This window comes from Chionomys nivalis, chromosome 20 (genome assembly GCF_950005125.1).
Source record: "Chionomys nivalis chromosome 20, mChiNiv1.1, whole genome shotgun sequence".
Lineage (NCBI taxonomy): Eukaryota > Metazoa > Chordata > Mammalia > Rodentia > Cricetidae > Chionomys > Chionomys nivalis.
In genome coordinates this window covers 6,979,876-6,991,762 of record NC_080105.1, presented here as the reverse complement: position 1 = coordinate 6,991,762, position 11,887 = coordinate 6,979,876, and the positions used below count along the sequence as shown (strand labels likewise).

Below are 11,887 nucleotides of genomic sequence, written 5' to 3'. Positions count from 1 at the left end.
GGGTGCTGGGGACTTCAGGCTGTCTTCATAACATCAGTTCTTCACAGGGGGCGCCCTGAATCTAAAAGACTGGACCGGGAGTTCGGTTTAGTCACTGGACGGGGCAGGGTTCTGGGGCGGGCAACCCAGGCTTGCTGGAAGAGAATACTGCCAGGCTTTTGGGTAACACAGAAGTCTACGGAAGGGACACCTTGACCAGCTGAGGCTCAGTTACGAAGAGCCTGGGAGGAAGCAGTGGGGGGGCTAGTCAGAAGTCTGATGGCGGCTTCCGGGAGAGGCGTGTCATCTCGGGGCGTGGCAGAGGTTGGGCGGGGCGACACCACTGGGCTGGAGGAGGCAGGAAATTGGGGCTGGTCCTGGCGGCGCAGCCCGGTCCCTATCTCGGCTCCGCAGCAAGTCCCCCCACCCCCGCCCCCGGGTCTCACCATGGACACTACGGAGACAGGTAGGGGGGTGGGAACTGGGGGGCATCTCTCCACCGCTCCTTAGCTCTTAACCCAGGGAGTCCCACTTACTCCTGAGCTACCTGACAGCCGGGGAAGAAATCCTGGCAAGGGAAGGACATGGAAAGGTCTGTGCGCCTTGGAAACTCCTGAAGCACACTGGGCGCACGACTCCTGCCCCAACCCTCCGATTGCCCTGCAGAGCCGGCACCCCGGATGCCTGGGGGGAAGGGGCCCAGGAACGGGAAGTGGCCGCTTCTGCTTATTATACTATGGATGGGGGCAGGGTGTCGCGGCCAGGATCCCTGCAGGGCACCCCGGGCGGGGGTGGGGGCATAAAGCAAGAGAGTGGCGGCAGCAGAATTGTGACTAGGTCTGGGTTATGTTTCCAGCTGTCTTTGTGTGTGTGTGTCATTCAGTCCTGTTCCTCATGGTTTCAGCTGTACTCGTGTGTGTTTATGCCGCAGGCTAAGTGCCTGTGTGTCCCACGTGCGATCCCATCTGCCTGCCCTGGGGTCCATGTGGCTCCATTGTCAAGCCAGCCCTCTACTCCGTCATTCATGTGGCAGCTGCATCTGTATTCTTGCTTTGCCTATGGGTCCCTGCCTGTGTGGGGTCCATCTGTCTGGTCTAAAACAACCCCTCCGAAGCTCACTGTCCCATCCCACACTAGTCTTAGACCAAAACTCACTTAGGTCTCTTTCTATCTCACTTTGTCCCTCTTCCTTCCACCTCTGCTTGAGAGTGGTTGAGGTGCCTGTGATTGCTTTGCTGCCACCGAGGGTAGAGGGAGGGAGACAGTGAGTGGTTGGTTCATGTTTTCTTGCACTTCTCTCCCCCCAGAGCTGACCCCAGCTCCTGAGGGCAGGAAGAGGTACAGTGACATCTTCCAGAGCCTGGACAACCTGGAGATATCACTGGGGAACGTGTGAGTCTGAGCCTGTCACCACATCTAGCCAAGCTCCCTATCTGTTGCCCCACATCTGGACACACTGGCTTCCAACCCTCCCAAATACGTGTGCCTTCTGGCATTCTAGACACACAGGTGTTTCAGGTATATCTTAAAAGTAGTCCTAAGACAACTCCCGCCACACACACATAACCTCATGAACTCTTAAAAACGCTTTAATCCCAGCACTTGGGAGGTAAAGACAGGCGCATCTCTGTGAGTTCGAGGCTCTTGTTTACAAGAGCTAGTTCCAGGACAGGTCCCAAAGCTACAGAAAAACTCTGTCTTGAAAAACAAAACAAAAAAATTGAAATAACTGTAATCCCACTCTGTGAGCCCCTAAATTACCTAAGGCCCTTCAAAGCCTTTCTCAAGTCTTGTTTTTAGGAAAAGCTCTCGCCTGAAGATGTGGCTGAGTAGTGGAACAGGTTCATAGCACTCATAAGGCACCACCATGTAGTACTGCCTGTGCCACAAAAGGAAAGATGTGGAAAGGGGTTGTGTTGATAGAATGTTTGTCATACACATGGCCTGCATTCCATCCATAGGGCTGCACAAACCAACCAAGGTGGTATGTCCTTGTAAATCCCACACTTGGGAAGTGGAGGCTGAGAACCAGGCTGGCAGCACAGTGAGCTGAAAGCCTGCCTGAACACCAACCACAGCCTCACCTACTCCCTAAAATCCTCAGATCACACCTTCTAAGTCACAGATAATACTAGATCTAGATCTCTCCCTTCTCCCTCAACTGTCCAGGGTTTCTCCCCAATAAAGGACAGTCTGGGGCAGAAATGGCTTCCTCATTCCTTATCCTCCCCCACCCCCACCCCCAGGGCTTTCGACCCCTTGGCTGGAGACCTTGTACTCAGACAGGACCTGGAGCCTGACAAGACTGCCACAGCCACGGTGGTGAGCAAGGAGATAGGGGACAGGATTGGGGGGCCTCAGTTAGGCAGACCCCTGTCTTGCTTGATCCTGAGTGCTGTCTCTCATTCTCTTACCCCAGAGCAGTGAAGCCAGATGGAGTGATCCCTCCCCAGAGGGTCCTGTACCCCTCACAGGTAGGGGAGGATTTCAGGCAAGGATGGGGGCAGGGGGGGGAATAACAGAGGTCATTCCTTCACCAAGGCATCACAGACCCTGTTCTGTGCCAGATTTAGGGGACAGGGCAGAGCCCACAATTCCCCTATCCTAAAGGATTCTCCAGTCTTGAGTAGAGAATCTGTAAATTACAGTACTGACAATGATCCCAAAAGGGACTTTAGGAGGGGGTCCATGAAAGTGTGGAACCAAAGTCATGGGGCTGGTCTCAGGGTCCAGGGAAGGCTTCCACAGAGGGCTGGGCTCGGGGGTTTCCCTATTTGTCCCAGAGGAAGAACTAGATTTGCGACTCACTCGGACGAACGGTGGCGTAGATGCTGCCCTGGAGTATGCCAAGGCATGGAGCCGCTATGCCAAGGAGTTGTTGGCCTGGACAGACAAGAGGGCCAGCTACGGTGAGACTTCTTTCTTCCCAGCCCCTGAGGACAAGCAGGACCCAAACCTCAGCTGCCTATAGATCCCCTCTGTCTCTCCTCCCCACAGAGCTGGAGTTTGCTAAGAGTGTCATGAAGATCGCTGAGGCCGGCAAGGTGTCCATTCTCCAGCAGGTACCAGCCTTCCCTAGAGCCCCCAGGTCCTCTATCCCTCTCCATTCAGTTCCTGAACGAGCCCTGCCCTCCACCCAGAGCCAAATGCCACTCCAGTACATCTACACCTTGTTTCTGGAGCATGACCTCAGCCTGGGAGCCCTGGCCGTGGAAACGCTGGCCCAGCAGAAGAGAGACTACTACCAGGTAATCATCCCCCTCCCTCCAACTGCCACTTCAGGAGGAAGCTGGAAGCCCAGAGATGCTCAGGATCTTGTCAAAAGTTCCTACACTGAGATTCAAACCCAGCTTCCTATGAGACGGCAACATACACATACACATACAAAATGGTGCTTTTATCTGAGAGGAAGGATGATGTGAGTGTCCTAGGGAAGTATCTACCAGTAGAGCTACATCCCCAGCCCCAAAGCTTAAAATTCTTCAACTTAGAAATACTGGTTTTATGGGGCATGCATGCCTTTAATCCCAGTACTAAAGAGGCAAAGATAGGTAGATCTTTGAATTTGAGGCCATCCTGATCTACATAGTGAGTTCTAGAAAACCCTGAACTATATGTGAAACTCTGTTTTGATCAAACAAAACAAAAAAGAAATACTGATTTCAAGCCTGGCATGGTGACATACACCTTCAGTTTCAACATAGGGGAGGCTGAAGCAGGTGGATCTCTGAGGTGGTGGTCAGCCAAGGCCTCATAGTAAGACCAGGGCCAGTGAGATGGCTCAGAAGGACCCGAGTTCAATTTCTGAAACCCATATAAAGGTAGAAGAATAGATCCAACTTCATAATGCTATACTCTCTCCTCCACACACATGCCATAGCATGTATGTTCACATATGCACATCATACACATAGAATAATAATAATAAATAGATTTTTAAAAAAGAAGGGCTGGAGATATAGCACAACAGTAGACTACTTAGCTAACACATGCAAGACCATGATTCAAATCCCCAGTAGCAAAAGAAAAAAAAAAAAAAACCAGACAGGGAACCCATGGGATTGGCTCAGCAGGTGAAGATACTTGCCACCAAGTTTGGCCATCTGTACCCATAGAAGGAAGGAAGGAGAAACCAGCTCCCACAAATTGTCCTCTACATCACACGTGCTAACACAAATGTATCCCCACACATATACAAACATAAAATAAATAAGTGAAATTTTCAAAAGAGGCTGAAGCGATGCCTCAGTGGTTAAGAGCACATACTGATCTTGCAGAGGACCTGAGTTTGCTTCCTAGAGCCCACGAGTGGCAGTCCACAACCACCTATAAGTCCTACTACGTGGGTATCTGACACCTCAAGCCTCCATAGGCACCCACACTTGTGTGCACAAGCCTGCACACATTCACACATTTTAAAGTAATAAAAAATAAAATTGAAAAAGTTGAAAATAGAAAGAATACACCAATAGGGGTGTCAGACTGATGTTTCTTGGCACTAAGACCTCAGGACGTCTGGGGTCCCTGAAAAAAAGATGGAGTGATCACACAACTTTCTGCTCATGTACATGGGCTTAGGGGTATTGAAAAAAGTTTAGGTCTGGAGCATGGGTAGTGGTGTCTAAGGACAGAGCACATGCAAGGCCGTGGAGCAGGAAACAACCAATGAGAGTGCTGAAGTTGCTTCCCCATGCCCATCCTCCACTCTGCAGCCTTTAGCAGCCAAAAGGATGGAAATTGAGAAGTGGAGAAAGGAATTCAAGGAGCAGTGGCTGAAGGAGCAGAAACGCATGGTAAGGCCCTTCGTAGTGGGCCGTCCATCAAAGAGTGGAGGCCTCTGCAGACTGCAGACCGAGGACTTATGGTCCTCTTATTGCCCCCAAGAATGAGGCGGTGCAGGCACTACGGCGCACCCGGCTCCAGTACATTCAACGCAGAGAGGACCTTTGGGCACGTTCCCAGGGGTCCCCTGAGGACCCTCCTCCCCAGGCATCACCCGGATCCAGCAAGCAGCAGGAGCGCAGACGACGCTCCCGAGAGGAGGCACAGGCCAAGGTGGAGACACAGTACCAAAAAACCCCTAACGTCTGGATACTCTTCTCTCCCCAACTCTAGTCCATTTAAGCTGTCTCTGCCTTGGTTTCCCCAGGCACAGGAGGCGGAGGCTTTGTACCAGGCCTGCATCCGGGAGGCCAATACACGCCAGCAGGATCTGGAAACCACCAAGCGGCGGATAGTGTCACATGTACGCAAACTGGTGTTGCAAGGAGACGAAGTACTTAGGCGGGTAAGATCTGGCCCCATGTCACTCGTGGTTCTTTGCACTTGGACACCGGTAAATACTCCTTTCCTCTGTCCCTCATCCTTATAGCCTACCAGTGACAGGCCCTGCCCTCAAACCCTGGTCATACTTGTTCGTAAAGGTCAGGCTACCCCACGCCAGGAATCTAGGTTCAGTCCTCTTAGGTTATGCCTATCTCCATCCTTGCAGGTCACACTGGGCCTGTTTGAGCTGCGAGGGGCACAGGCAGAGAGAGGACCTCGAGCCTTCTCAGCTCTGGCTGAGTGCTGTGCGCCCTTTGAGCCTGGCCAGCGCTACCAGGAGTTTGTGCGGGCGCTGCAGCCTGAGGCCCCGCCACCACCATCTCCTGCCTTCTGCTTCCAGGAGTTCACGCCTGTGCTACACAGGTGTGCTCTAGGGCTGGGCTTGGAGCAAGGTTTTAATGTGTGTGTGAGTGTGTGAGTGTGTGTGTGTGTGTGTGTGCTTTATGTTCATCTGTTACCCCCCTTGCTCCCCTCCACACCAGCTGAATCCCTTACTCTCCCACTAGTCCCCATTTCTTTAATGTCTTCCAGATTTTTGTTTTATTTTATGAGACAGGGTTTCTCTGTGTAGCCCTGGCTGTCCTCGATCTCCCTCTGTAGACCAGGCTGGCCTCGAACTCACAGAGATTCACTTGCCTCTACCTCTTCACCAGCACTGCCTGATTAAAGAATTGCTTTTATTTAGATGTATGTGTATAGGCTACCTGTATGCAGGTGCCCTCAAAGACCAGGTGAGGGGATCAGGTCATGTGCAGCTGGAGTTAGAGGCATTTGTGAGCCGTCTATGCAGGTGCTGGAACTGAGCTTGGGTCCTGTAAGAGCAGCCAAACATTCATTGCCACTGAGCCACCTCTCCAGCCCTTCCTCTGTTTGTTTGCTTGCTTGCTTTGAAATGGCTCAATGACTTTTGTTAAGGATACTTATAGGATCAGGGGGACTTCTAATGAACTACCCCAGTTCTTAGAGTGCTGGGGCTACGGCCCGTATGGGGCTCAAATTGTCCTGGATACCAGAGTTTGCAAATGATTGACGTTGGGACCCAAATGCTATGCCCACTTGCTGTCACCCAGGCCAGCTTCCTGGAGATTAAACCCTCAAATCTCTTTCTCCCAGTTCCCCTCAGGACACAAGAAAAAAGTTTTTGGGGCCCCCACATGCCAGGCTGGAGGAGGGTTACTCTGAGGCTGGCCCTTGGGAGGATACCAGCTCAGGCAGCCAGGGTAAGTTCAAGGAGGCCTGGTGGGTATAGGGCCTGGATTTGCCCAGCCTGATTGCCCTATTCTCACCTAGGGATGCCAGGCCCCACTCCAGGCAGTGATGTGGACAGTGTAGGTGGTGGCAATGAATCCCAGTCCCTGGATTCCCCTACTTCCAGCCCAGGTGAGGGTAGGACCTGGCCCTCCGCTCCCCCCACACATGTGTACCTTTCCACCTCCCACCTGTCCTCCAGCTCCTAGCCAAGCACTGACTTAATCTCCAACCCTCCAGTGTTGACCCACTGTCTTGGTGGAAGTTTCCTCTAATCCACCAGACAAGGGCCTGGCCCATTCCTAGACGTGACCTCTGGCCTCTGACCCTTTCTCTCAAAGATCTCTCTGGGTGTTTTTGGAAGTCCTGGAAACCAAACTGTCTCCTTAGACCTACCCCTGTGTCCTCTGACCCCAGGTGCTGCTACTCGGCGGCTTGTGAAGGTGTCATCTGTAAACACTGAGTCCTCTGATGACTTTGAGGAGCGAGACCCTGGTAAGGCTGACCTAGGTGGGCAGGTGAGCTTACAGGGACAAGAGGGTGGCTCTGACAGCCCTGACCTCCCTCCTTGCAGATCTGGGGGATGGGATGGAGAATGGACTAGGCAGCCCCTTCAAGAAGTGGACACTGTCCACAGCTGCTCAGACCCACCGGCTACGGCGGCTGCGTGGTCCAGCCAAGTGCAGAGAATGTGAAGCCTTCATGGTCAGCGGGACAGAGTGTGAAGAGGTGTGACCTCGACTGGGGACCTAATGACCTCTGCTGACTTTCACCAGACACACTAACCCAGATCCCTGCAGCCCTTTGCTCTAGGGCCTGCCTTTGTCTGATGTCCTATCTTAGTCTCGATGTTTGTTTTTTGTCTGTGTGTGTGTGTGTGTGTGTGTGTGTGTGTGTGTGCATGAGTGCCATGGTGTGGGTGTGATAGAGGATACTTTAAAGGAGCCATCTCTTTCCTTCCTGCTTGTGAGTCCTGAAGATGGTCATCGGGCTTGGCAGTGAGCACTTTACCTACTGAGCCTTTTCACTGGTCAGGTCGAGCATCTCTTACCATTCTCCACTCCCTGGCTTTCCTGATAACCTCCTCATCCCCTGCTACCTTCCTAATAGCCTTCTTGTCCCCAGCTGAACTCCTAACCCTGTGACATTCCCCCTCCCCCCAGTGCTTTTTGACCTGTCACAAGCGCTGTCTGGAGACCCTCCTCATCCTTTGTGGACACCAACGGCTTCCAGCCCGGATGCCTCTCTTTGGAGTTGACTTCCTACAACTCCCCAGAGACTTCCCTGAGGAGGTGCCCTTTGTGGTTACCCGGTGCACAGCTGAGATAGAGCATCGCGCCCTGGGCCTGCAGGGTATCTATCGGGTCAGTGGGTCTCGAGTGCGTGTGGAGCGACTGTGCCAGGCCTTTGAGAATGGCCGAGTGCTGGTTGAACTGTCGGGAAACTCTCCTCATGACATCACCAGTGTCCTCAAGCGATTTCTTCAAGAGGTAGGTGGCTCTAGGCTTGAGGTGGTGAGCAAGAATCATGCATCCTCTGGCTCAGGACCCTCGGCAGCCCATCCCCACTCCTGTCCCCACCAGCTCACTGATCCCGTGGTCCCCTTCCACCTCTACGACGCCTTCATCTCTCTGGCAAAGACCCTGCATGCAGACCCCGGGGACGACCCTGGAGCCCCCAGCCCCAGCCCTGAGATTATCCGCTCGCTGAGGACCCTCTTGGTGCAGCTCCCTCCCTCTAACTACAGCACTGTGCGGCACCTGGTGGCCCATCTGTTCAGGTGTGCATGGGTCCCTAGGCTTTGAATCATGGCCCTCTTTCCCTAGAAACATAACTGCTTACCTGTGTGGCTCATATTAACCTCTGACCTTTCATATTTCTTCTGAGCTCAGAGCCCTGGACACACACACCTGACCCTGACACGGTCTCAGTGACCAGACACTACTTTCCTGTGGCCTGGCCGAGTCACCAGGCTAGCTCACAGGTCCTGCCATTCTCCTCCAACTTCATGGTTGACCCTTCTCCCCACCATTCGCAGGGTGGCCGCTCGGTTTGAAGAAAATAAGATGTCTGCCAACAACTTGGGAATTGTATTTGGGCCTACGCTGCTGCGGCCACCAGATGGACCCAGGGCCCCCGGAGTCAGCCCTGTGGCCTGTCTGCTGGACTCCAGTCACCAGGCTCAGCTTGTTGAATTCCTCATTGAGCACTATGAGCAGATCTTTGGGATGGACGAGCTCCCTCTGGCCTCTGAGCCCCTGACCCAAGATCCTGGCCTGGCTCCCACACTCCTCGAATCCAGTCCCCAGCACCCAGCCCCACTTCTTGCCCAAGACATACAACCCCTGACCATAGCCTCAGACTGCAGCCCAGATCCCAAACTCCACAGTGCCCCGGAGAAGTGTCTGGAGGTCACACCTTCTGAGGTAGAAGTCTGCTTATCCCACAGATGTGGGGTGGCCTTGTCTGTGTCTAATACCCCTCTTCTTTTGCACAACTGGACGTTGAATCCAGTGCCTGGTGTGCGTTAAATGTGTGCTTGTCACTAAGCCCTCCTAGCTCTCTGTAATTTTGTTTGCATTTTTCAAAAGCGTTTGTTTGTTTGTTTGTTTGTTTGTTTGTTTGTTGAGTGAGTAGCCGCACACACGTCATGGCATGAGCATGAAAGCCAGAGGACAGCCTTTCCTTCATGGGACCTGGGGATGGAGTTCTTCAGGTTCAAGTACCTTTACCCACTGTGACATCTCTACAGCCCAAATTGCTTTTGTTACATTTTTAATTAATTAATTTATGTATTGAGGGGGTGTCACATGGAAGTCAGAGAAAAAGTCAGTTCTCTTCTAGCATGGAGGTCCTGGAAATGGAAATTGCCAAGCTTGGTGACAGGCCTTCTCATCCTTGACCTCCTTTCAGCTTTCAGTGTTTATTTTGTGGCAGAGTCTCCTTAAAATGCCAGACTGTCCTTGAACTCACACTGTAAGCCACTTAATGGCCCTCCTGCCTAGGCCTATTGAGTAGTAGCTGAGTAGCTGAGATGACACACTATACACACACACACACACACACACACACACACATTGGTGGGTTTTTTTTCCAGGATGGATGTCTGTAAGGATGTCAGGTCCCCTGGAACTGGAGTCACAGACAGTTTTGAGCTATCATGTAGGTGCTGGATATTGAACCTGGATTCTCTGGGAAAGCAGCCAATGTTCTAACCTCTGAGCTGTCTCTCCAGCCCCGGCACACTTGCCTTTTTATTGTATTGTTTTGTTTGATTTTGAGATAGGGTCTTTCTCTGTGATCTTCCTGCCTTAGTGCTTTGAGTGCATGACATAGGGATAGGAAGAGGCATGGGCAAGTCTGGGGAAAACGTACAGGCAGTGGGACCAGCTGGGAAAAGGCCTTGGGGTCTTGAGGTGGGAGCGCGCATGCTATGTGCAGTCCTAAATTGTAAAGAGTGGGTGAGGGAAACAAGAATGGAGCAAGGACCAGGTTGCAAATGAATCTCGGTGACAAAGTGATCGTCTAGCAATTGTGAGGTTTTGGATTTGGATCCCAGCACTAGAAAAGGTTAGTCAAACAGCTCTGTTAGCTGCCGAGCACAGGGTGTGAGTGACAGATGAGGACTGGCTATGGACAGTGTGCATTGAGACAGGGTCACTCACTGAACTTGCAGCGTGCAATTTCAGCTCCCAGGACACCTGTCTCCACCCCATAATATAGTAGTTACAAGCACTCCCAGTCATGCCTGGCTTTTTACAAAGATGCCAGAAATTCAAACTTGGCTCCTCATGCATGCACAGCAAATCCTCTGATGCACTGAGTCACCCCCACAAAACCCCAAACAGGGCTTTACTCTTAGGAGTCACATTCTGGGTTTCTTCCTGCAGATTACAACTCTGCAGAGGGACCAAAGGGAGGAGAAGGAGGTGGAAAACACCAGAGATGGGGCAGGGGAAGGTGAGTGTCCTGAAGAGCTCTCTCTTTCCCTTAGGGTTGCTTGGCTGACCGGTCACTCCTGGAGGTACATCCTGAGAACTTGGGGATGCTTAGCATTCATCTTTCCACAGGGTCCAGCCACAACCCTGAGGACTTGCTCCTGGGAACACAATCCCGGGGCCACTTCAGTCGCCAGCCAGTGAAGTATTCACGGGGAGGTGTACGACCAGTCACTCATCAACTGTCCAGCTTGGCTCTGGTAGCTTCCAAACTGTGTGAGGAGACTCCTGTTACCGTTTCAACAGTGCACCGAGGTAGTTTGAGGGGACGAAGCCTGGGCCCTGCTGCTGCCTCTCCTGAAGGCAGCCCCCTGCGCCGAAACCCTCTGCCCAAGCACTTTGAGATCACCCAGGAGACAGCCCGGCTACTCTCCAAGCTGGACACTGAGGCTATGTCCAGGGCTGCCTGTTGTGCTGACACTGAGCCTGAGGGATCTGAGGAACATCTCTGACCACCCACCATCCCAGGACTGAACTGATGACCCCATATGTCTCTCTTCCTGCCCCACCTGGTAACCAGACCAATTTAGTGGGGTGTGGGGAAAGACAGGTTACCAGAGAGTTGGGTAAGGAAGACCACCCGTCTTGGGAAGTCCTCACCATCTCCCTGTCAGAGGAGGTTAAAACGGCCAGACAACACAGGTGCACAGGCGAATCAGGATCAATGACTCAGTTGAATCAGTATTCAATGGTCAATACAGGTCCGAAGATCCTTGGGGTTACCCCAGTCTCTGACCTCCCATACAGATGTCTGACTACTCTGATCATAACAGCTCCTGGCCCTAGTGCCACTTGCCTCCTTGACAGATTCTATGTGAGTAGATGGGTAGCCCTCTCACCTGCTTTTACGTCTTTCTGGGTTTGGTTTGTTTGTTTGTTTGTTTGTTTGTTTGTTTTGAGACGGGGTCTATTGTAGCTCTGGCTGGTCTGGAACTCCCTATGTAAACCAGGTTGTTATAGAACTCACAGATATTCCCTCCTCCTAAGTGCTGGCCAAATCTGGATTCTTATAACCTCTGAATAAAGCCATGTCCTGGTTGAATACAACGGTGCTAACGTGCTAGCGGTGCTTGCTGCAAAGCCTGACCCACTTGGTAGTAGGAGAGAACCAATTATTGCAAATTATCTGCCCTCTGCCCATAAACATGTACATACACAAATAAAATTACATTTTAATTAAAAAAAAAAAGTCTGCCGAGCAGTGGTGGCACACGCCTTTAGTCCCAGCGCTCAGGAGGCAGAGGCAGGCAGATCTCTGAGTTGGAGGCCAGAATGGTCTGTAGAGTTAGTTCTAGGACAGCCTGTTTTTAAAAAGGTAAAAAACAATCCTGTGATGT

The 11,887-nt window shown here is 52.1% G+C and overlaps 1 protein-coding gene across 2 annotated transcripts; it reads left to right on the top strand.

Annotated features, from left to right (window-relative positions):
* The first annotated feature begins 345 nt into the window (after nt 1-345).
* On the top strand, nt 346-11,650 carry Gmip (GEM interacting protein). Of its 2 annotated transcripts, none has more exons than XM_057753021.1 (20): nt 346-445; nt 1,287-1,371; nt 2,226-2,301; nt 2,399-2,453; nt 2,763-2,888; nt 2,977-3,041; nt 3,120-3,227; nt 4,692-4,772; nt 4,864-5,034; nt 5,129-5,266; nt 5,471-5,667; nt 6,418-6,524; nt 6,604-6,684; nt 6,970-7,047; nt 7,127-7,281; nt 7,716-8,042; nt 8,136-8,332; nt 8,591-8,978; nt 10,443-10,512; nt 10,623-11,650. In XM_057753021.1, the coding sequence occupies exons 1-20, from the start codon at nt 427-429 to the stop codon at nt 11,000-11,002; spliced, it is 2,904 nt and encodes a 967-aa protein (XP_057609004.1). In that variant the 5' UTR covers nt 346-426; the 3' UTR covers nt 11,003-11,650. The 2 variants fall into 2 exon arrangements, with proteins under 2 accessions (XP_057609004.1, XP_057609003.1); XM_057753020.1 differs by having other exon boundaries at nt 6,595-6,684.
* The last annotated feature ends 237 nt before the right edge of the window (nt 11,651-11,887 follow it).

Excerpts from the sequence above, each read along its gene's own strand:
- Gmip (XM_057753020.1), top strand. Across the intron at positions 5,035-5,128 it reads GAGAGGAGGCACAGGCCAAG|GCACAGGAGGCGGAGGCTTT; the intron begins GTGGAGACACAG and ends TGGTTTCCCCAG. Across the intron at positions 10,513-10,622 it reads CAGAGATGGGGCAGGGGAAG|GGTCCAGCCACAACCCTGAG; the intron begins GTGAGTGTCCTG and ends ATCTTTCCACAG.